At 37.3% G+C, this 26,221-nt stretch overlaps 1 protein-coding gene across 7 annotated transcripts in view; it reads left to right on the forward strand.

Moving 5' to 3' along the window:
• The window catches only part of gabrg2 (gamma-aminobutyric acid type A receptor subunit gamma2), a 70,774-nt gene that overhangs the window by 23,642 nt on the left and 20,911 nt on the right, over nt 1-26,221 (forward strand). For 5 of the 7 annotated variants that reach the window (XM_073871051.1, XM_055180205.2, XM_055180206.2 and 2 more), the window contains exons 3-6: nt 1,705-1,772; nt 4,732-4,952; nt 5,278-5,360; nt 13,470-13,607. In XM_073871051.1, coding sequence (XP_073727152.1) covers nt 1,731-1,772; nt 4,732-4,952; nt 5,278-5,360; nt 13,470-13,607 — 484 coding nt within the window. In that variant the 5' untranslated portion in view covers nt 1,705-1,730. Of the gene's footprint in view, nt 1-1,192; nt 1,266-1,335; nt 1,359-1,704; nt 1,773-4,731; nt 4,953-5,277; nt 5,361-13,469; nt 13,608-26,221 lie in introns of those variants that run through there. The other 2 variants (XM_073871052.1, XM_073871053.1) reach the window with 2 other exon arrangements.

The following is a 26,221-nucleotide window of genomic DNA, read 5'->3' on the forward strand; positions in this document are numbered from 1 at the left end:
TCTCAGTGAGACAGCCGTTTATAGGGAGGGAGATGGGAGACGTCAAATGGATTATGGCATTGAGGGAACTGTAGTTCTGTGTGGTAATCTGACATGACTAGCCATCATGCCTTAAAAATGGTTAATAATCGGTTACATACTGCCTTTAAAACGTTTAGTTTATGCGCAGTACTGTATAGATGCCATTGCATTAAATAAAATATCCAACCTGGTGGCTAATATTTTCAGAGAAATAAATGCAAGAGCACTTCTGAAGCAAAACATCATAGTCCTATACAGTACCAACTCATTTTATCAAATTTGAAGAATAATTGTTCTAGGCTGTTCTAGATAATATACACTCACCTAAAGGATTATTAGGAACACCATACTAATACTGTGTTTGACCCCCTTTCGCCTTCAGAACTATCTTAATTCTACGTGGCATTGATTCAATAAGGTGCTGAAAGCATTCTTTAGAAATGTTGGCCCATATTGATAGGATAGCATCTTGCAGTTGACGAAGATTTGTGGGATGCACATCCAGGGCATGAAGCTCCCATTCCACCACATCCCAAAGATGCTCTATTGGGTTGAGATCTGGTGACTGTGGGGGCCATTATAGTACAGTGAAATCATTGTCATGTTCAAGAAACCAATTTGAAATGATTCGAGCTTTGTGACATGGTGCATTATCCTGCTGGAATTAGCCATCAGAGGATGGGTACATGGTGGTCATAAAGGGAAGGGCATGTTTAGAAACAATGCTCAAGTAGGCCATGGCATTTAAATGATGCCCAATTGGAATTAAGGGGCCAATTCTCCTCTGACCTCTAGCATCAACAAGGCATTTTCGCCCACAGGACTGCCGCATACTGGATGTTTTTTTCCTTTTCACACCATTCTTTGTAAACCCTAGAAATGGTTGTGCATGAAAATCCCAGTAATGGAGCAGATTGCGAAATACTCAGACCGGCCCATCTGGCACCAACAACCATGCCACGCTCAAAATTGCTTAAATCACCTTTCTTTCCCATTCTGACATTCAGTTTGGAGTTCAGAAGATTGACCAGGACCACACCCCTAAATGCATTGAAGCAACTGCCATGTGATTGGTTGATTAGATAATTGCATTGATGAGAAATTGAACAGGTGTTCCTAATAATTCTTTGGTGAGTGTAGACACCTCTCAAAGTCTTTATCAGGATAAATTTAAGGACGGTTAAACTGCTATACATAACAATATACTGTATAATGAAAAAGATCAGAAGACACATTTAAAAAAAGTTGAGTTGGGTTTAACTTTTAACGGCATCTTAATCACAGGTCATGGCACAATGTTGAAAACAACAGCAAGACCTGATGCAATGGCTGAACATGTTAGTCTTTATGTGTACAGTATGTAGGCCAGCAGAAAACCGAAATCCCAGAAGGAATACAAGAACACATCCTAGGTTAAGGCCTTGCTGGGACAGACTGAAAAACAGAAATTGTTGTAAATAATAACTGTATGCCGGTTGTAGGCTGTAAGGGCAGACAATAAGCTTATTGTGACTTCTCAAGCTACTTTTTATCATGTCTATTGGATGATTTTGCCTGCAACATTAATGTAACCTTTTTGCATTGCTTGTAATATTTCCAGTCTTAGATGTAGTTGAATCATACTTATATTTGATACTTGTTATGTAGTTATTTCATACTTATAGTTTTTAATGCTCTTTACAGTCAACCCAACTGTGATTACCACAGACATGTTTGTCAACAGTATTGGGCCAGTCAATGCCATCAACATGGTAAGTACTATTTACCTTTCTTTCTCTTTCTTTTAATCTTACAATACATACACCCAGCGTTGGGTCAAAAAAGGGACAAATGCAGCCGTTGGGTTAAATTATTCCCAAAAATAAGGATATTGGATCCAACTATGAGTTAAAACAACCTCCATCAAAGGTAAATTGGTAAATGGGGTACTTCCCCTTTTGACCCAACGCTAGTTTGAAAATTACCCAGTATTTTGTTTGAGTGAATACATAAAATTCAACCTTATATTGATAATAAAGTTTTACTGTCTCATAATGTTCTCTTTGCTGAATTGGCTAATATGCTCACTCTGGATAGTTTGGCTCTTGACCTAAATAATCGTCTCAAACTACATTTAATTTAAACCAGCAGAAAATTTAAACCAGACAAAATTAAATATAAATGGATGGCAGAAAGTAAACTGACTATTTGTTTGTAAATTGATACATAGTCTATTGTAGATTTCTTTTCTCTAGAATGTTTAATAAAATTTATACTATAAATATTTCCAAAATATTCAATTTCTGAAGTAAATGTTTATCCAGAATGCGGACCTTAATTGGAAAATGATTGAAAATGATAATGGATAATGAAGTAAACGGGCTCAATGAACCATCACTGCTATTTATGTCACAGTTACAGGAAGAAATTACATTTATCTTCGAAGCTCAGTGTTTAATGCTTCCCCTTCACATTAATTTTAGTCCAGGTTGTACCAAGTTTTTTCACTTGGGTTCCATCCATTTTAGTGTTGTGGAAAAGAAATCCTGAAGAGATGAGCTTCACTAAATCCCAAAATGAGACTGAAATGAGTGCAAGCTGAATTTTAATATGCCAACAGCACTATGAAATCCATTAGATTGTTCATCTTTATTCATGAATAGAGTATTTTCAGGACATCTTTTCTCCTAGCAAGATGGTATTTGACTTTTTAAATGTTTCTAGAGTAATTTTCATCCCGAAAGTTGCAATTTTAGTTTCAGTTTTAGTGATCTGACAGGTGTAAACAAATCTGTTTATTTTTTTTTTATTGGTATAAAATGATTTATTGTAATTGAAAAATGACGCATATCAACAGATGTATTACAAATAATTTTTAAAATGATCCTAAAGATCTTGATGTCTGCGTTTCCTTTAACTTTATCATTAATGTTGTCTGGTTGATTGCTAAGGAATTCATCAGATACTGTATGTGCACTGTTCTCCAAACAGACACAAGTGTACCTCACTACTTTTTTACTGTATATTATCCATCTGTGACTCACAAGAAAGGTAGTTTAACTTCTGGTAGTATCAGCATCTGCTTATGAATGTGCACAAAACATATGATGACAGAACTGTAGCTGATGCATCTGTTTAACCACATCAATGTCTACGTTTACATGCACAAAATTGTGTCAATCCGACTGAATTTAATCCGGTTGCAGGCTATGACAATACAGTTTACATTGAAATCTGATTAAAATCTTAGTTTACATGCGCATTCTATATAGAATCCGAACCAAAGTTTGTGCAAGCGCACATCTAGGGTTGCCAGATTTGCGTATTAAAATTAGCCCAATGGACATTTAAAACTATCCCAAAAGCACCCAATGACTATTCACAGCCCAAATGCCAATAACTAATCAATGAAATCCTTTGATTTTAACCCACAGAAAAAAATTTACTTGTGGAAACTCTTTTTGTTTTTAAAGTTGAGCTATTATTTATTATGATTTCACAAAAGTTTAATGCCTTCCAGAAAATGTTCTTCTTTAAATACATAAACATACAATATATAAAATGAAAGAACAGACCCTCTGCTTTCAAACAAACAAATAAATGTTTCATCCTACTTCATAAGTTCTCTTTTTATCACCTTTAAAATATGGGTAGATTTCTTCAAAAAACAAATTTTGAGCAAAAATCAGAGATAATTCCATTTTTGTAAAGGACTTTTGATAAAGATCAGATTCAGAGCGATCCTTAAAACATCAACGGACATGCAACTGCTTGCACTAGGGCGATACTTGCGGGGTTTTATAAGTTGTGGAAAAGTAATAGAGGTATTGCAGAAAGCCGGAAATACTCGTCATTGGCATGGAAGCATTTCTCTTGATTGAAGAGATAACTCGTCAATGGCGGCGAAAGAGTTAAACAGTAGCCCAAATTTGAACTCGAAAAAAGCAGAGGACTTGGCAATGCTGCACGCATCATCTTTCATCATGTTCATGCTTTGTTTTGAATTTCTTGAAGAATAATCTTAAACACGCATAATTTTTAAAGTCAATGTTGAGTTGGACAAAGTTTTCAAAAGGCAAAGTATTTTTGCATTCGATTGAGAAAATACAACGATCATGCTTTTACATGCATAATTTTCCCCTGATGATGGGATAAAAGATCTCAATCGTATTGATTAAGGTTTTAACTTGAAGGCTTTTCAATCTGATTGAGCCATCAATCCGATTACAAATGGATTATTTGGTTGCATTTAAACATAGCTAATGTTGTCCCAGGCCCTGCTGCAGAGGAAGACTAATAATTAGGGCTGGGGGCCAAATGAATTTAGGCAATGACCCTGTGTTTATGTACTAATTTAATTAAATCATCATTCTAAAAGCAATCTACAGTACGGCGCATTCAAGCAATACATAGTATTTGTGTTCCTTGGGGAATAAATCCATAACCTTTGTGTTGCAAACACAATGTTCTACAAAATAAATTAAGCTACAGAAATGCCTTAAGCAACTAGCCTGTCATCTCAAGCAAAGAATTGATTACCCAGGTTAAAAAGAGTCGCCTGTCCTAAACAAGATCTATTAGCCTGCTTGTGACCACTAAATATAAAGTTTTTTTATCAGCTTAGTATTTTATGCACTCTCAAAAGCACTGATCTTGTCTTCAAAATGTTTTGGAACCAGCGTTTTTTAATCAGTTGCACAGTTACAAAACATTTTTTATTAATTTGTTCAGGAATATACCATTGACATCTTCTTCGCCCAGACCTGGATTGACAGGCGTTTGAAGTTCAACAGCACCATGAAGGTTTTGCGTCTCAACAGCAACATGGTTGGCAAAATCTGGATCCCTGACACGTTCTTCCGCAACTCTAAGAAAGCAGATGCCCATTGGATTACCACCCCCAATCGAATGCTCCGGATATCGAACGATGGGCGTATATTGTACACTTTGAGGTACAGTAACTGAGTTTATCGTCTTCAGTTGTAGAGTAAAAACACATATTAATGAAGGCTTGAGAAAAGAGATGTTCAAATGATCACTGTTTAATATTCATATTAAACATTATTATGTAATTCAGATATTAATTATTTGCGTAAAGCTGAACATTTATCCAGTTAAAACCATTATGATGAAGATTTGGGGTGTAATGGATTTGATTCTTATCCTGAATGACAATGCTAACTCCTTCGACATTTAAGCCCTGTAGATTATGAATAAGGGAAATGCTAATGAAATGCACATTGGCTTAATTTGGAAATGTATTTTTTCTGTATTTAGGCTGACCATCGATGCAGAGTGCCAACTTAAACTGAATAACTTTCCAATGGATGAACATTCCTGTCCTCTTGAGTTCTCAAGCTGTAAGTCTGACCTTTAGCTCACAATTTCTGCCATACTTTAGCATCATTCCACCTTTATCTCTAATTTCCCCAATGCCTACTTCCTCTCTGAGCCTCGTTTGAGACCACATAAACCATTTTAAGATGCTAATAAAGACATTTCCTTCCTAATTTTGAAATATGAAGAACAGATAATGAGAAAAAGTTGGTCTAACTTTAAGAGATGTGTCTGTGTACATTACAAAAGCAAGCTGTGTGAGAAGAAGCGTGTACTGTTCTCTTTTGACTTTGAAGAGGGGACAGTCTTTATAATGCTAACAATGAAACCGCAGATTCACCATGGGACTTTTTAGTCTCTTGAGAGTGTCCACAGTCACTTGAGAGGAAATTGACAAAAAAGTGTGTTTTTTTGTTTGACAGCAGTAAAATGTGCTTTTGTATGATTTCTTCAACTAAAGGCACTTTTGTCCCTGTGGACTTTTAAAATATCGACAATATTTTTTTCCATAATTTTCTCATTTTTTATTATTATTATTATTATGCAAACAATGTGCAATACTGTATAGACATGCATCACATGCTAATTCAGTCATTCCACTATTGAAAGAATGGTTTTCCCAACTATAATTAAAAGCAATTAAAAATCTATTTTGTGATGGATATGATAGTGATGGAAATGGCATTTTATATGGAAGACTCTTTTGTTGTGGTTGATTGATATGTTTTTTTTTTCAAACCCCATACATGCGTTTGTTGTCCCATGGGTTTAATGTTCACTACATCAGAATTTATTCGCCAAATGCGTTTCCATCTCCCATTATTCGCATTAACTCTTTTTCGCATAAGTCAAAAATGTTTTTGCAAATTAAGGGAATTTATTTGAAATTTGCTGTTTCAATCACTCGTTTTTGATGTAATACTTCAAAATGTGCATACAATCCTGATGATGGAAACATAATTAAAAACAACGGCCGTTGACCAATATGCTTTCCACAATGTAATCGATTTCATACTTAAAAAAACAAACCAAAAATATTTTTTAAGATGTAAAATAAATATTTGGTGTGTATTTTTGGGTGTGTCCTTTTAAATGCAAATTATAAATCCCCTTTAAGACAAATCAATGGCACTGGCATATTTTAAGATCTGTCAGTGCAAGTTATTTTCAGTTGAGACAGCTAAAAATGTGTCTTAGTCTAGGACTAGACTTAAAGGACAAGTTCGGTATTTTACACTTAAAGCCCGGTTTTCAGATTGTTTATGATGAAATGGAACGGTTTTGACTGACATTTCGACATATGTGGCTGCCCCGAGAATTTTTGGTTTCTGTTGTATCACTCACTACCTCTACAATGGCTGCATAGGTGCACAGTAACAATCCTTCCTAAAATGCATTAAACTTTAATTTACAAAGACATGAAACTGATATGCTCACACAAAAATTGCTGCAAAAGATGCTTTCCAAAGGTTTTATTGTAGTTTTTGTCCAACTCCATTGACTTGTATTAGATGTGCTGTGAGGTTACGGTATTACTCCGCGCCGGGAACGTTGTTTGTATTCTTGCAATTGTCAAAGGCGGATTATCGCACCAACTGGGCTGGAGTGTTTATTATTCAAGCTCTCAACGGAAGAATGTACGGGTGTGGGGGGTTTGGAAAAATAGCTCCACAAGTTTACAACGAATGCTAAAACACCTGTTGGAAAGTGTCTTTTGCAGTGATTTTTGTGTGAGCATATAAGTGAACACCCCTGACCACTCCGTGAGTTTCACGTCTTTGTAAACGAAAGTTTAATGCATTTTAGGAAGGATTGTTCCAGTGCACCTATACAGCCATTATAGAGGTGGGAGGTGATACAAGAAACATCCGAAAATTCTCGGGACAGCATCATATGTCCAAATTTCAGTCAAAACCATTCCATTTCATCATAAACAATCTGAAAACAGGGCTTTAAGTGTAAAATATCGAACTTGTCCTTTAAGCCTTGTCTCTGAAACGGGTTGTAAAAGTTTTATTTGAGTATATGTAAGAAAGTGCTAGATTTTTTAATGTACTTAAGTATTAATGTTAAAAAAAGAGTTTAAAAAGGAATGTAAGTTTTCAAGACAATGTGACCTCTGTATAACAAAAAGAGAACAAAACCTTGATAAAGTGCCCATCGCTAAAGAAACACCCTTCTTTGATCTGAAGATCTCTTTTGTGGATGGTTATCAGTAGGTGGGAAGCCATTAAGAAACCTTGTTTCTGTGTGTCTGCTGTGAACGATATAGCCTGGAAGCCAAACTTTCTTCCTTAAGTCACATTGAGTGACAGCGATGGATTGTGGGTAGTGAAAAAGTACAAATCAATAACCCCCTAAAGGATGTGTACTAGGCGTGGATGGTGTGGATATGAACTTTATCTGCCCCATTTCAAGATGAGCACTGCTGCAATTTCATTTACTGGCTTACAAGGGCACAAAATTCGTTATTTACTTTCCCCCTTGTCTACACAAAATCACCATAGGACACAAAAGCATCATAACCATATCCTGAATGTATAGTTCATACATTCATCTCGTGCTCTACATTCCAATTATTTTAAAGCCATGTGATTGCTTCTTACAGTATGTGGATCTAAACTAAAGTCATAATTCACCCATCTAACCCTCCAGTTATGAACTGGATCATTGAGTCAGTGGGTTGAACCAAAAAACCTAATCAGACTGTTTTAAAAATTAATCATTCTTTGTTCTTTTTTATTGAGTTGATAAGGTTCATACACTGTATGGTTCATCTCACTGAGCCAGTCACATTAGTAAACAGGTCACTGGAGGGGAAGATTATTAGTAAATAACGACTTCTATTTTAGTCTGATACTCACACATCATATTGCTTCAGTAGACTTTGAATGTAGCACACAGGTTTTATCCATCTTATTTTTGATGTACAAGGGAGGTGAGCCATCTTTAAACTTGAGTATGCAAGACTTCCCCAATCTACTTAAGTGTAATTTATAGTTGTGCGCAAGCACTGTGATTGGTCCACTAGAACCCCTCACATCAGGTCAAAAATATCTGCATCGCATTCCTTCATAGGCATTTCCACTTGTAACAATCAGCCCTATCGGTTGAGTCACAAATATATAAAAGGGGTCAGATTTAACTGTGTGAGATTAAAAGAGTTAAAATGACGAGACAAACAAGTGATATCAACTTAAATAAGTATATTTACAAACACAAGGTACTTAAAACAACACACTAAAACCTCAAGACTGTTAAAAGAAAGGAATATAAAAACCAAACCTAAAACAATCTAAAAGTCCAAGTGTGCTAAAAGTCCAAGTGTTCAAAGTGTCCTCCGGTGTATATACAAGAAGGGGAATTCACAAAACGTCTTTGGAAGGGTAAGTCCACAATAAAAACTCCACAATCCAACAGTTCTGTAGCTGTAGCATATGCTTTCTTTGTGGACTTACCCTTCCAGGAACATTTGTGGATTACACTTTAATTGTATATACACCGGAGGACACTTTGAACACTTGGACTTTTAGCACACTTAGATTGTTTTAGGTTTGGTTTTTATATTCCTTTCTTTTAACAGTCTTAAGTTTTAATGTGTTGTTTTATAAGTACCTTGTGTTTGTAAATATACTTATTTAAGTTGATATCACTTGTTTGTCTCATCATTTTAACTCTTTTAATCTCAGAGAGTTAAATCTGACCCCTTTTATATATTTTGTGACACAACCGATTGGGCTGATTGTTACACACTTGCGATGGTAAGAACAAAAATGGGCCAAGTTGAGGAGTGATTTAACTCAAACCGCAACAATAGTCGCTGTTTATATACTTCCATCACTGCTGGTCTTTTTAAATCATACACAACAAGCTGCTTCTTCTTCATTTGTGGGTTCACTGGCATGAATACTGCCTACCAGCAGTCTGCATGTGTGTTTGCACGTCGACGCAGAAGCATATGAAGACCAACGCGTAGCCTACTTTGTTGCGGCTATGCCGTATGACTTACAAGTATAATGAGCCCTTTACAGTTATGTTAACTCTACAGAAACACATAATTGGGTGCTTCTCATTTCTTGTTTATGCATCCTCATTTCCTTTCCTCACCTCTTAGGGTGGGAGGGAAGGATGCAAGGGAAAGATGCGAAGGTGGACAAATCGAAATCTTAAAGCAACACTACGTAGTTTCCATATAAAAATGACTTACAGCTCCCCCATGTGGTTGAAAAGCGCAACAGTGCCTGGTGTCAGACACTCTTTTGCAGGCAGGGGGAGGGGCGGGGCTGTGTGCTCTACCCTCCACCGCCACTTTCAGAGTGTGCTTGTAGCAGCTAGGAGGCTGCTCAGGTTGCAGCAACAGTACAATTTGTCCAGTTAAATGTTGTTCTATCACTGAAATAATTTTAGAGACATTATTTAAAGGTAAAAAAACTACATAGTGTTGCTTTAAGAGCAGGAGGTACAAATAATAAATGTAACTCTTGGGCTGAAATACAGATAAACTAATAATTGAAATCTGCCTTCTTCCAGCATTGTGTACAAATAACGAGTTGGGGTGTAGGCTCTGTGGCGTAATGGAAAGCGCAAAGGACTTCTAGTTATGAATTTAAAAGATACAATGGTTGTGTTTCCAAGTTCCACCAGAGTTGCTGCCTATAAGCTCTGAAGATCCTGCTCAAAGATTTTCTTCTCACATTGTTGTATCTGTTTAAATTCATAGACAGAGAGTGGCACCATCGTTTGGTAAAAATGCCTGTCTAGTAAACACAAGATGGTCTCTTTTTGTTTCTTAGTTGAGATATGGTACTATCCAACTAAGGCTGTTTTCACATATGTTGGTGCGCACCGTGGTGCGGCCTCGTAGCGCACCAAAATACATTGTATCATTTTTCAGTTAGTGCGGTCCGTGTTCACATATATATTTTTTACTTTACTCGAAATGCCGCACCGTACACCATGTGACAACGGTCAGCGCTGTCATTGGTCTCTGACAGCTCTTACCGTCTCATGACCACCCCCACGTTTCCACGACAACCAGCCTGACAGGGAGAGCGCAGCTATCAAGATGTGGAGATAAACGATGCACGTCTTTGTGAAGTTTCTTTGCTTTAACGCGAAATTGCGTAGCTGTTCTATTAAAGCCTTTCTCACGGAGCCGTTTGCTAAAAGCCTGTAATGTCACTATTTGTGTGTGGAGGACAGCTATGCATTTATAAAATCATCAGCTCAAACGTAAAGGAGACAGTGAATCTCTGCAACGGACCAGGACTGGCTTGTTTGTTGTTAACCCACAATATAACACCCGGCTCATGTCACAACGGAAGCCCAGTGGCACAAACATGTGGAGAACTTCCTGTATTTGGTTCGGCCCGAGGTCCGGCAGTGTTCACACCACAGATGGGTCGCCCCAGAGTTCGGCAACAGCCGCTCCGAGACCACCTGTTTAGAGCGGTCTCGGAGCGGCCGTTTAGAGCGCACCCGAGTGCGGCTGTTGTGTTCACACTGACCCAAACGCACCGTACTCGGAGCGACACGTCATTTGGGCCGACCTAAACAGTGTATATGTGAAAACACCCTAATTTATGATTGTAATGACAGCTGACTATTTTCAGAGAAGGACCTGAATGTAGTCTTTCTAGTATTATTGCTCAAATCACCTGTCTTGCCTTTAGCCTGTGGCCAGCCAAGGTCTCTTTTTATGGTTCTTTCTCAGTTCAGGTATGCTTTATCCTAATAATTCATGGTTGTTATGACAATCCAACTCATGGAGGAGATGGAGGAGATCCTTTGGTTCATGGAGGAGATCCTTTGGTTCAAATCCCAGTGGTGCCTTCTCTCAATAATTGTGGTCTTTAGCCCCCACTCAGTATTCTTGACTAATTGTTGTATCTCTTCACACTGTAACTCACTCTCCCACAAAGCATAGATGAGGGAGGTGCTGTGGCTTAGTTGGTTAAAGTGCCTGTCTTGTAAACAGGAGATCCCAGGTTTAAATCCCAGCAGTGCTTTTAGACTGTGGCCAGCCAATATATATGGCCCTTTCTTAGTTCAGATATGCTATATCCTGATAATTAAGGGTTGTTACGACAACTGTCCATTTTCAGAGAAAGGACCTGGAAAATGAGAAAAAAAACTTTTTAGTATTCTTTCTAACGGACCACTCCAATTCATGGACACCCGAATGCCTTTACTAATAGGACTTCATAAGCTTTTTTCGTTAGGGAGTCGTGGCTTTGCTGGCCAAAGTGCTTGTCTTGTAAACAGGAGATTCTGGGTTCAAATCCCAGCAGTGCCTGTGGCCAGCTAAGGTGTCTTTTTATGGCTGTTTCTCATTTGAGATATGCTATATACTGATAAATCATGGTTGTTATGACAGCTGTCCATGATTCTCAGAAAAAGAACCTGTACGATGGGCAAAACTTTCTAGTATTTTTGCTAGTAGACCAATCCATTGAAAATTCGTCACGGACACTCTTAAGCCTAAAGCCTTCACTGACAGGACTTATCTCTGTAAGCTTTCTCTGTTAGGGTGCCATGGCTTAGATAGTCAAAGAACCTGTCTTGTAACAGGAGATCCTGGGTTCAAATTCCAGTGGTGCCTTCTATTAATTGTTGTGGTCATTAATCCCCATTCAATGGTTTTCTTGTCTGATTGTTAAATCTCTTCACATTGTGACTTACTCTCCCACAAAACATAAATGAGTGGTGGTGCTGTGGCTTAGTTGGTCAAATCACCTGTTTCATAAACAGGAAATCCTTGGTTCCAATCCCGGTGGCGCCTTCTCTCAATGGTTGTGGTCTTTAGCCCCCACTCAGTTGTATTCTTGACTGATTGTTGTATCTCTTCACATTGTGACTCAACCTCCCACAAAGCATAGATAAGGGGAGGTGGTGTGGCTATGGGATTATTGTTATCTGGGGACCTAGTAAAATATTAAAACATGTATTTTTTTCAAAATTAGAATGAATTTTCCTTAATTTAACTGGTGTGAGAACACAACAATGCTGAAAAGGTGTTGGCATAGGAATGTGATACTTCCTGTTCCTTTTACATCCATATGTCCTATGAAAGACGTCTCATTTAACTCTAGGTTGAAAACTCACGAGGATGCGAAAGACGCAGTCTTCTAAAACGAGATACAGCTAGTACCTTTTTTGTAGTATAATTTCAACAGTTATTGTCGCACCTTTGGTCCAATCAGATTTGAGAACTAACTGTTGTATAACGTAAACATTATACAAACTATCATACACCCGGCACAATCTGTCTTTTGCTAGTTTCAATCCGGCGCAATTAACATTTTCACGTTTAGCGCCACATGGTTTAAATAGCAAATGCCCAGGGACTTTCTGGTCTGAAAACGAGGTGTGTTCAGGCGCATTGTTGGTGCGTTACTATTTTGATGCTACTCCACGTATTTATTGTATGATGATTTTGTGTCTCTGGATATGGTGAGATGAGAACCTTTTTTTTAAGTAATGCTTTTAAATACACTCACGCGCTGTCCGAGTGCTAAATGGTGGGATAACAACTGAGACTCTCATTGATTTATTGCACATTATGCCCAAAAGACACCCATTACTCATTACAAGAATAGGAACAACACTTTTAGTCTGTGCACCTGGCGCACAAACAATTTTTCCCATCGTTAAATTGGCAAAAGTGGATTCGGACTCGCCAGTTTAGACTGTGCACTGTGCGCTTTAGACAGCGTGCTTAGATCGTTAAAATCGGGCACTGAGTAGTGAAGGCACAAAACTGTTTATAGATCTTGATTTAGGTTGTGATTAAGTAATGGTTACCAGTGAAACTCCATTTAGAATTGTTAACATAAAGTAGTATTACAAAATTTAGTCACTTTCTATTTATATTGGAATATATTGAAATAATGATGCATGGCTCCTGTTTGATTAACCCGCTCCTGCAGTTATTAAGAGAACACCCAGCCCGCTATCCGACAGCAGCATTAATTTAATTTGACATAAAGGCTGAACCACACCCGTAAATTGTGCTGTAATTATAGTGTACGGAGTCAAGTCAGATTGTTCTTGGGTTTCAGACTTTCCGACCCACATCCACAACTGAACTGTTTTTAGTTTCTTTAGCCAACATCAACTTTCTGTTCCTACAGATGGATATCCCAAGGAGGAGATCGTTTACAAGTGGAAGCGCAGCTCCGTGGAGATTGGCGATATCCGCTCCTGGCGTCTCTACCAGTTCTCCTTTGTTGGCTTGAGAAACACCACAGAGGTTGTCAGGACTGTGTCAGGTAGAGTTGCTGCTGGTTGCATGAATTGCTAAAAAGTGGGCAATTTAACACTGTGTAATGTACTATGCAGAAACATGAGGTGAAGGCAGGATCTTAATGCAAATGTTGAGTATTTAATATGCCAAAGTCAATGCCTGTAATGGTTTTATATGCTGCTTTCACATTCTTTGCGCTGTTTCTGGATGAAGGCAGACTGCTGACAGCAAATCATGTTGACAGAGTTCAGAAAAAACTTACTAATGTCAAGTTTACTACGAATTCGCTTAGAAAGACAAAAACACATGCAAACTTCAGTTAGTGCAGTGATAAGTTAGATGCGATGCGTGTTTACATGGCCCATGTATTGCGATTTAAATTGGCATGCGCCACATGTTTTAATGTGATTATACTTGCTGTGATTATGAGTTTAATCACATTATTTTGTCAAAGTATTGTGCCATGAGATAAAGTATAATCACAATATTTCCAAAATCTTATTATAATCTCATTATGAGGGTGCATGTAAATGTAGTCCATAACCGACAAGATACAATGGAAAGACAAGGCTATAAATACACAAACTAATCAGATTGAACAAGAAACTAGGAAATACTAAGATGGGGCTACACAGAACAGGACATGACATCATTAACGAAATATGAATACATCATTCAAAATAAAGGACCAAATGATAAAAGAGCAAGAACAGACGTCGCTGGCAAACCACAAAGAGTGTGTAGAAATTCAGTGGGATTGAACACAAGGGTGTCCATTATATGGATGTTTGTAAAACGAGATGAAGACACTGGTACTACTGAGGTGAGTAAGAGCCTGCTAAATATAAAAGTTGTGTTTTTGATTTAACTTCCCTTCACATGATCTCTCTCTGTGCTAAAATCAAGCAAATCTTATAACCACCATAGCTGTGATGGTATCAACTTTTTCTGAGGCAATAAACTTTGGTTTGGACTGGCTGGTTAGGGGATTCTCTGTGAATGATTTTGATTTAGTACATTTGACTATGTAATGTACATCACTGCCAGATACTGACTGATTAGGTTTTTGCATTGTCTGACCGATCATATTTTGCTGGATCATAATTTTCTTGGTGTTTGTCTGACAATAGTTTATTCTTTCTATAAAACCCTTTTATAACATTTATAACTTAAAACTTAACCAAATTGTCTATGCAGCAGTCTATAACACACTTTACAGGGAAACATCACAAATGAGTCTTATGTTGGTCTAAATAGCTTCAAACAAAACTATGTAATATGCCATCTGACACAAACATCTGCCGAATTAAAAAAAAACAGGGTGATGGTAACATAACCAGAGAGATCCTAAAAACTAAGACTTTTATCTGTGCTAAACCAGCATAAAACATGTTGTGAAACTGATCTGATATTATTGCCTACACTCTCAGAAATAAAGGTACAAAAGTTGTCACTGGGACAGTACCCTTTCAAAAAGGTACACCTTTGTACCCAAAGAGTGCATATTACTACTTTAAACTGCCAAAATGTACCTTTAAAAGAACATATTTGTACCTAAATGGTACATATTAGGACCTTTTTTAAAGGGTACTGCCCCAGTGACGGCTTCGTACCTTTATTTTTGACAGTGTAGTTTCCGGATTTCAACATAGGCAATGTATGTTCAAATAATTTCTAAAAACACTGCATGAAACATTGGCATTTCTGAAGTTTGTTCAAGGCCGCTGGCATGCTCTACAAAACTTCTGGGAAAATGTAAAGTCAAACATTAAGGCAAAAATGCATGTGTGGACCAAACGTCTTCTCAGCTGTGAAGCATGATGGAGAGCTCATCATAGTTTGGGGCATCCTGCAACTATTGAGGGGAGATTGAATTCAAGTGTTGAATGTCAAAGAAGCACTCCATGACCTCCAATTGACAAGAGGCTGGGTGATGCAGCAAAAATGAACAAAATAACATCAACTGAAGAATGACTGACATAGAAGATTCTTGTTTTGAATGTACTGACCTTAAAATTGAGAAGCTGTGGCTTGACCTGAAGAGGGCTATACAATCAAGACCAATCCCAGAAATATATATTGATAAACTGTAGCAGATCCGTAGTGAGGAATTGTCCAAAAAGAACCATTTACAGGAAACATTTGTCAGACACTATCCAGGGCAACTTACAGTGCATTCAATCTGCACTCTTTAAAATAAAGTTGCTTCACAGCAACGCCGTAGAAGAACCATTTTTGGTTCCTCAAAGAAGGGTTCTAATGCGAAGCATCACGTTCCTCGCTCTAGATTACTTGTGGGATTTTACTTTGTGCATATTTTCACTTGAGTTGTATATTTTGAACTTGCACAAAGATGCGTTTGAGGCGAATAGCGCGTGTTTTCGCGGCAATCACGGCACCCAATTCTCGCCATTAGCATCGCCCCACGCGAGTTTGCGTTTATTCAAGTCTTTGCATTGACTTTGTATGTAATCTACTCGCGCAAAACGTTTGGTGTGTGTGTCCCATTAAAATTATTTATTTTATACTTTTTTATAATGTAAAGAACCTTTGGATGTTAAAGGTTCTTTATGGTACCATTCAGACAAAATAGTACCTCTATGGATTTATTAAGAAATTAAAACTATTTATAAGAGCGTACTTTTGTTAGAGTGTGTGTTCCCTTGACCTCTGCATTGTTTACACAATGTGTTATAGGATTTGGCTTAAAGAGGATGTACACATGATTGATGGGGTCACATTCTAGCTTGCTTCATGGCAGTTTTAACAGTTACAGTATCTGAGCAGGTTGGTACAAAAACAAAGTCGGAAATGAATCAAGGATAACAGTTAACCATTAAAACTTATTTTTCTAATAAGAACTGCAAGTTAACAACTTTAATTGGGAATCTGAATAAAAATAAAGTGCTTTACTATTTCTTCTGCCTTTCTTTTTAAACAATAAATTAGAAAATTCATGGACAACAACAATTATAGTTTAACATTAGAACTAGAGTAGAGCAGGGGCGAAAGCACAATTTTTCAGAAAAACTTTATTTTAAAAGATAATGTTTTAGACAGAGATATATTTTTGCTGAGGTCAATAACTCACAAGTGTGGTCTATCAATACCAGCTGGAATTTTGAACAAATGTAAAACGACTTCAGTATTATTTCACTTTGAACATTAGTAAATTGTTACTTTTTACCCTGTCAGCTGGGATGAAAGTAACAAGACAAAACAAGATAGATGTGACCTTGTTAATATGTAACTGCAAACATATTTTGTCATTTATCTTTACAAAAAATAATTAAATTACATTTTCATTTTAAATTTCAGTTTCATCAAATGTTTCAAAAGCAACCGACAGTATAAACTTGAACTGTTAAGAATAAAACATTTTTATTGTTATTTTTATTGTTTTAGTTTGTTTGTATATTTCACATGTACTTTAAACCATAACACTTTAAAGGAACACGCCCACATTTTGGGAATTTAGCTTATTCACCGTATCCCCCAGAGTAAGTTAAGTCCATATATACCTTTCTCAACTCCGTGCGTGTTGTAACTCTGTCTGACGCAGCCCCCGCTAGCTTAGCTTAGCACAAAGACTGGAAGTGGGTGGCTTTAGCTAGCATACTGCTCCCAATAAGTGACAAAATAACGCGATCATTTTCCTATTTATGTGTTGTGATTTGTATAGTCAAACCGTGTACAAATAACAAGGTGATATGAGACACAGCGATCTTTTAACAGTATACATACTGAGAACTATATTCTCTGAAGACGAAGCACTGCCGCATGGGCGGAGTGATTTGCACTATTCTGACCGAACTCTCTGCTCCTCACCAGGGGCTTCTCGTGTGCTGCGAGCAGATCACTCCGCCCATGCGGCAGTGCTTCGTCTTCAGAGAATATAGTTCTCAGTATGTATACTGTTAAAAGATCGCTGTGTCTCATATCACCTTGTTATTTGTACACGGTTTGACTATACAAATCACAACACATAAATAGGAAAATGATCGCGTTATTTTGTCACTTATTGGGAGCAGTATGCTAGCTAAAGCCACCCACTTCCAGTCTTTGTGCTAAGCTAAGCTAGCGGGGGCTGCGTCAGACAGAGTTACAGCACGCACGGAGATGAGAGAGGTATGTATGGACTTATCTTACTCTGGGGGATACGGTGAATAAGCTAAATTCCCAAAATGTGGGCGTGTTCCTTTAAACATTACAATAATACAGTTGAAAGTACAGTAATAATTTGGGTATAGTGAAAAGGGTCTCCCAAAGAAGCTAAAAAGCTTATAGGTGGGGGGGTCCCATGGTTTATGAAAGGGTAGTGGTACAGACAAATATACACAGTTTCCACCCGTCACTAAATAATAAATAAAAGCATGCAGAAGCGCACCAGAACATACATAACAATACGTACATACAAAATTATACATCCCATCAATCCACTAAAAAACGGTTTCACGTTAAATATAGGTTAATATGAAATATTTTTGTGTTGTCTTTTAAAGTTGGAAATAGATAATTTTAAGGCTATCATCAATCCCATTCCAGATCTGTGGCCCCCTACAAACAATGTGCTGGGGGCTAGAGATAGGAACAAAACTACTCAATCTAGTGTTTAGCCTATTTACAATTTGAAACATAATGCAGGCATTATGATATTAATTTAGCTCAGGTAGTCTCAATAACTCAAAGCGATAAAATAGAGGGTGGGTGGAGGAATTTATCTTTGACCAGTACAGAGCCCGTATGACTTTCTTTTGCAAAGATAAAAGTTTTTTAAGATGACTTGTGAAGGTATTACACCAAATCACATTACAATAATTAAGATGCAATTCAAAGATAGTTTTGTACAACAAAAGAATAGCAGATCGAGGAAGGAAATGTCTAATCTTATAAAATAAGCCAACATACTTTGAGAGTTTGCTTGATCAAAGAGGACCCCTAAGAATTTTGTGGAATACACTTTTTTATCACCTGCCCATTAATTTTAATAAGGCAGTGAGCAATGTTGTTAAAACTTCTTGTTTTGTTCGATTTGAATAAAATGAAATTTGTTTTGCTGACATTTAACAACAGTTTATTGCATTTAAACCAGGAGTCAACTTTTGTTAATTCTGAGTTGACTATATCTTGTAAAATAATTGGGTTCCTGTGTGATGTAAATAAATTTGTGTTATCAGCAAAAATAGTTTTAGGAAATATTTTAGAGTAAATTATAAAGTCATTTATATATAGGATGAATAAGAGTGGCCCCAAAATGGATCCCTGGGAAACCCCAAAGATTATGAGCTTACAAGTAGAGTTGTGATCTTCAACATGGACGTAATTTCCCCTCTCATATAGATAACTTCTGAACCATTTAGGTGCTAAGCCTCTGATACTATAGCGATGCAATTTGTGCAGTAAGATATTAAAATCGATGGTATCAAAGGCTTTTGATAGGTCCAAGAAAATATTAACACCACATTTTCCCTCTTCAATACAGTCATTAATTTGTTCTATTAAATCAAGTATTGCCATACAGGTTGTGCTTTTTTCTAAAACCGTACTGACAGGAAGGAGGAAAATTTAATTTATCAAGATAGCCACTGAGTCTATTGTATACTATTTTTCCATTACTTTAGAGAAAGTGGGTAGAATTGATATGGGCTGGTAATTATTCATATAATTTCTATCGCCCGATTTAAAAATTGGTATGGTCTTAGCAACTTTTGTCATTTTAGGTACAATACCAGTACGTAAAGTAAGGTTAATGCAATGATCATCATCTTACTGCATATTCCTTCCACACCAACAGCATGAGCTCCTCAAGTCCGAAATTATCTTGAGGAGCTCAGTACTGTCTGTCGGTATCATGAAAAATTAATGAACGTAACTACCAGATAGAAAATGCTCGAAGGTGACACCCTGGGGTTGACTTATCTTTTTCGACAGATTTACACCTATTGAGGCAAAGTGATCATTAAAACTCTGTACAAGATCAGCTTTGGCATCACCAAGGTCAGGTAGAACAGTCGATTTATGTCTCCTATTTAGAACTTCATTTACTGTGACTAAAGAGCTTACACATACTGCTGGATTAATTCAATGCTTTTGTTAATCACCAATACTGTTAGTTCCATAAAGCGGTGGCACAAACCTTACATTAGGTGGTGGTCTAATAAATGTGTTATGCACTGTATATATACTTATTTTATGGAGTTAGAATTATTCTTGAGTGACTTCTGATGCTACGGTGCGTAGCCTCACAATTGTCTGTGTGCGACGATCTGGATGATTCGGATCGAGTCGCGAATGCCCTGGGACACATCAACTTCCTCCAACATTTACAGAGACCCACAGTTTGCAGATGAGACATTGGCTATTGTAATCTGGAAGCAGTGGCACTGAAAGAAAATATAATTTTTTCTTGAGGACACAGCGTTTAAAGTTTTTTAGGCATCCATCCCTCCTAATTAATGTAGATGAAATAGAGGTATAAAAAGCACTTAAAAAAATATAGAGAATAACTTTTCAACGCTAGTTCCCTGACATGCTTAAAAAATTTACTGTAGGTAATGCAAAATTGAGCTTTACCTAATAATTAGATTATCAATGAGTATTCAGTTTTGCCACAACCTTTACCTAAACAGCAGTGGCCAAATTATTTAGTGTGGAATTAAAACAATGCAGTTTTTAAAAGTACTAGAGAGTGATAGACAACTTACAGTCTAAGTCAAATGCCTTTTTGTTGTTATGTAATCTGCCTACGTCTTGCAACAGTGAGTCAGACAGAATATTTACTGCAGATTTATATGACTACACATATTAGCAACACTTTTCCCACTCATTAGCAGTATTTTTTTTTTTTTAAAGCAGCCATTACTACTATTATTGCTCAAAATTAGGAATAAGGATTTGAGCAAACTGATAATACCAAGTAACACTGGTGCATAACCACATTACAAATGAAAATTGTTGAGGGATTGTAACTAAACATAGATTTTGCTACCAGTGCAAAGGTCTTTAGTTTGATTCCCAGAGAACACACATGGTGATGAAAGTATACCATAATGGTGCAGTATAAGTTGCTTTGGGTACAAACTTAATTGGTAAATGCATAAATGTAAATTAATTGTGTAGGAGAGGTGTGGTACTATTGTTATCATTTAAAATGTTTAAATATCAAATAAAATAAGACTTTTAGGTACAAGACCGACTGACTGGCCCAAAAATCTTAGGGTCAGTAAGCAAGAATCCACAACACCCAAACAACCACTTAGTAATACTCTGTTTTAGTGGATCGTGTGTGGTTGCTAGTATAGTTCTACGAGGCTGCCACTCACCTTAGCAACTGCTGCACCCTGGCGATCACAAAAGCATCATTGCAGTACGTTTTGCACAGGTGCGTAAAAACTATAATCTAATTCTTAATGGCTGTGCTAATCATTTATAGATTCCACTCGAAGTAAAATGCATAGCAATGAAGTGTTGAAAAAGGAGAGAGACTCCTGCAGGAGATAACTAATTCGTCCAGCATGCATTCTTGGACTGCTCCCCAAAGTCTGTTGTCGGTACTCATATTCTTGGCATGAGTTAGCGAGTTGAAAGTATGTAACATACTGTAAGCAGGCCCAACAGGAATATTAGTGAACACACACACACACACACACACACACACACACACACAAGGTTTATAGGTCAGAGTTATGTAATTCCTTAACCAAGCTCAGTTTGTATCGAGAATAACGCAGATCCACTGCGCCCTTTGACCCCACAAACGTCCATATTATTGGCAGGTTTTAGTTTACCAGCAGGCAGTACTTCATGATGCTTTTAATTACATTTTACAGGCATTTTTGTCCTTTGACACCCGATTTTAAATTAGCCAAATAAATGCAGTGGTGTGTTCTAATTAACTGTTACAAAACATATAAAACCCAAGTAGCTTATGTTATCATTTTGAAGTAGATGTTGTATCCATACCCTTTTGTTTTTTGGAGAGGTTAAAGCATGAAATGGAGTTTGGAGTGTCATTCAGAATTGCCATTTACGACGATAATTATGTCATGCGGATGGCTCTTGTACACATACGGTCCAAGTATGCCTTGGGCATAAGATAGCAACATACATGTGTACAGTACTTTTATTGTGTAATTAAATATTGCTTTTATACAACAGTTCGATGGCACACGTTTGAAAAACGAAAACTAGAAAACAACAACGGAGTAATTTTAAAAGCCTCTTTGTTTGAGAACTACTTCTTCCGCCACGGATTTGAGGGTGGCCAGAATGACAGGTAACACTTTCGGCTGCTTTGAATCTCATATTAACTCAATGGACGGATTCACCGTTTTTAAATATTACAATTTCTTGGTCACAAAGTGTAGTTTTAAGATTAGTTCAGTAGAGAATATATATGTATTATATTTAAATCTACAGTCGATTAGTAAAGATAGCGCCTGTTTGAACGTTTGCTTAGTGAGATTCGGTACGTATGAGAACCAAAGCATGAGCGGACGTCAGTGTTCACTCGCCCCGCTGACCACCGCCCTCTCTGGGCTAGATCTCTGACAGGGATTTCCTGGCTCTCATGTTGGCCTGATGGTCAAAAATGAGATCAAATCAGCAGTATTTGGTGTCATGATGAAACTATTACTTGTTTTCTTATTCATATTTAGTGTCTTTTGTGTTGTTATTGTTTTAGCGCGAGGTAAAAGTTAATAAAACTATACTTCTATAATGTTACTATTGGTTTACCATTTCATCTTAGCGCGATACAAGCACTCGGTTATTATTAGATTTCGTTCTTGTCAGTACTATATAAAACGGTGTTTTATAAGTGTCAGAGAGATGTTTTTGCATGCTGCTTATAAATATACCAGTGGCGATATCTCATAACATGTTTTAATAGTCACGTCGCAATTAAATAAATGATCAATGTCCACATTTAAAAGCTGCTGTGCTTACCTGCAGTTCCACGGTGTTTTCGCGTTCTGATAAGAGATATTGCTCCAGAAAAAATGAGTGTTTACATTCCTCTTTCCAAGTGTTAATCGTCCAAACGATGTGACAAGACATTACTCCCATTAACTTTAACGTAACATCCTAGAGCGCTGATCTTTGACGGAATAATAACTTCCGATTGGGGATTCAAAGACTGATTTATGAGCTAGTGAACTAATGAGACACACGGAGAGTGTTTAAAAACAGGGCGTCTGTGTTTTTCCATTTAGAGATGAGCCTGTTTAGGACCTCCATTCACTAGGTGGCGGAATAATACGAAAGGTGAAGCCGTTACTGTGCCGTTATCAGTACAATATCGTATGGCTCTTAGCCAATCAGATTCGAGAACCTGAAAGAACTATTGTATAATTCTATGTATGACTTGCAGGATTTTAACAATCCAGGTGAAAAAGTAGTACACTTCCATAGTGTACTTAAAGTGCTTTATTTTCGCACACTAATTTGGTATTTAATATACTAAAAATTCATCTTAAGTACTTCTTAAGATGTTCTTCAGATCATTTAAGTGTACTTCACTGTGCTATTTTGAGACACCATAAATATGAACTAAAATGTGTTAAAAATGTACTTAAAAAATTTATTTGGTTACCACTTGTAGTAAACTTGAACCCATCTTTGTATGAAAGTTCAATGGTGTCTCAAAATGGCACAGTGAAGTACACTTAGAAAATCTTAAGAACATCTTAAGAAGTCCTAAAGATGAATTTTTGGTATGTTAGGTACAAAAATAGTGTGCGAAAATAAAGCACTTTAAGTACACTAAGTGTACTACTTTTTCACCTGGGAAGGTATGTTAGACCTCTTATTTGTGCATCTCAGTATGTATGTTCCATAGAAATTAAATCAATAGGGGTTGGGGTTGCTTTTGTTCCTTTTCCAGGATCGAATATGTGCTAGTGCAAAACTTTCTGACATTTATAACCAAAATAAACCCATATGGCCTTTTTCATTTTTGTTACCAGATTATCTTTCTTATTCTCTGATCTAGAGAATCAAAGAAAATCGAATGCTTTTATTTGCTGGCATCTTATGCAATATGATAATCACTATGACAACCGAAACAATGCCTGCATCTCAGCCCTGGCGTCAGCAAGTATCATCAGACGTCACCAACACATTTTACTGTGGAAATGTTCTTCTGAAAATTTTGAAAGCACTGCAGGCTCTTTCATTATCTGTTTCCCACAGCCTTGATACCTTCTGGAATCTTTTAGTATTCTTAAATAGGTGACTCGGACCCCATGGTGACAATGCAATGTTTCAAATATTTTGGCTCTATTGTTTTGCTTAATGTTAGCTTTGTAGCTACAAAGAAATCGTTTTTTTTTTCTTAGTTGAAATATTATTTTTCGGAGTGGCACACAATTCTTTCTTGGGTGTGCTACTCATTTACAGTGTACTTAAGATTCACACAGCATATCTCACTGTCTCTGAAGCTCTTAAACATATTCTCTAAGAGGATGCAGTTTCCCACTGACTACAGCTGCAGTCCTCTTGCTTTCCTTCTCTAATTAGATCTTGTCTTTTGAAAGGCACATTATTATTATTTTTGCCTCCTCTGGCACATTCGGGATTAGTTTGTTCATCAGCGCTCTGATTGTTCTGTGAAGATTATCCTTTAAAGCAGCTAAAAACTGAAAATTAAAAAAGGATTTTTGGTGTCTGGACAGGTTTGTAACACAGCTTGATATAGCTAGTTGGGTAACTGTTTTGGAGCTTAGATGTAATACAGGGGGAGAATGTTTTTTTTTTTACATTTCAAGGTCAACCATATTCTCCTTAAAATATAGCTCATGAAAAGCTGCATTGCTTAAAAACTGTATTGCTGAATGACATGATTGACATTATTTGTTTCAGATGACCTGCTTACATTTATCCTGGTAATACCATCCTCTGCTACTTTGCTTTGCTTCGTAGACAGAGTCCGGCAGGGCATAACTGACATTCGTTTTCCTTCTCGTGGGAGGGGCTTGTCTGAAGTTTAAAATCCTTGATGTAAACGTAAGCCAATTACATAACGTTTGGTTATGACGTGCCTTATGTGCAAGGCTCAACCACAACGAACTTCCGCTGTAGGGCCAGAGGTAGTTAAACACTATCCTTACGGTCTCTTTCCACTCACGTCTAAGTGGGGGAACCCCCTTACTCCTCCCAAACTCAAAAACTCTTCCACCAGACAGCCCTAACCATAATGTAAATTAAATTCAATTAAATTCAATTTTCCTACTTATTTTAAATCAGGAACGTCACCAAAGAATGATTGCCCACGTGTCCTCCACCATTAACGTGAACAATGAAATTCCCCTCCATAATTTCTTGATCATTATGCACACCAAGCTGTTTTGCACACAGTTTCTCGCTGATGATTGGTAATAGTTGATAAATTAAACTTTTCTCAAAACCTGTCTGGAGTTGATTGGGCCGGCCGTTCTGAGGCTAAGGGAAAACGGTTTCAATGGGAGTTATCTCAGACTGAGTACAGAAGCGAAATTGAGCGGAAGTATGAAGTCTGATGTAGTCAGGCTAGCTTACATTCCCCACATTCATATTGTCTTGCCCTAAAAAGATACAACATATCTCAAAAATGTAGTAAAGTACAACATAAACGGCACCTTAACATTTAAAGGTGACATAGAATGATTGAACAGAGTATTTATCCTTGTTCTGTGATGTGACATGTAGACAAAAAAGTTTTTGTTTGGGTCTGTAATGCCTTAGAAGCTTCCTAAAAACCTCTCTCAGATAGCTCTATTAGGGTGGGGGATTTTAAACAAGTGGTTTTGCACCTATTTGGCTCCCCCTACTGGCTTAACTTGCAATCTCATTACTGATTGGCTGACTTTGCTGCCACTCAAAAAATGTAGCCAATTATTTTAAAGTGGAGGGGCAGTTAGATGCCTGTGATGTCATAAGCATCAGTTTTTCAGATTGGGCCGTTTTCTGGCAGACATTTCTAAAAGAGGAATTTCTATGAGAGTGAGATGTTTAGCATGTTTAGCACTTTTTGTATGTTTGTGAATGTGGGTAGACCACCACCACTCAACAAAGACAAGGCAAAAATGGTTCCTCATTCTCTGTCCCCTTTAACATTACCTGTTTGTGAAAACTCTGTTATGTTTATTTGTCATCGTCCCGCCAAAATCGCCTGTCCTTGGCTGATCTCCTTATTGAGGTGTCAAGAACTTAGAAGAATCTGTACTCGTCTCGCTTGCATATCCAGGCAACATCTGGTTTATTTATAGTTGTTGGGCTGTGTGAGCATAGGTATGGCGTGAAGCTTGCAGGCTTTATTTCTTTCTCATTTGAGCCCTCCAAGCCAGTGGCGTCTAGTACACCATTTTGAGTATTTAACATCAACAGAATGTAAATAAAGCATTTGCAAGAACTTCTGTCTTTCTTGATCAAGGGACCATATGTACCCCTTCCCAAGAAGGAAGCTCTTTGGACATACAGGTTCAGGAAGCTAACACTTAATGCGTGTCTCAAATCAGATTAAAACCAATCTAAGGATGGTTGGGTTAACAACAACCCAACATAGGTTTATTTATAACCCAACATATCATCACTGTCCGATGAAAACCATGTATGTCCATTTTGCAGATTTTTAGATTTTTCGATGGATTGAATGTCCAGGTT

The sequence above is a fragment of the Misgurnus anguillicaudatus genome, chromosome 9, assembly GCF_027580225.2.
Source record: "Misgurnus anguillicaudatus chromosome 9, ASM2758022v2, whole genome shotgun sequence".
Taxonomy (NCBI): domain Eukaryota; kingdom Metazoa; phylum Chordata; class Actinopteri; order Cypriniformes; family Cobitidae; genus Misgurnus; species Misgurnus anguillicaudatus.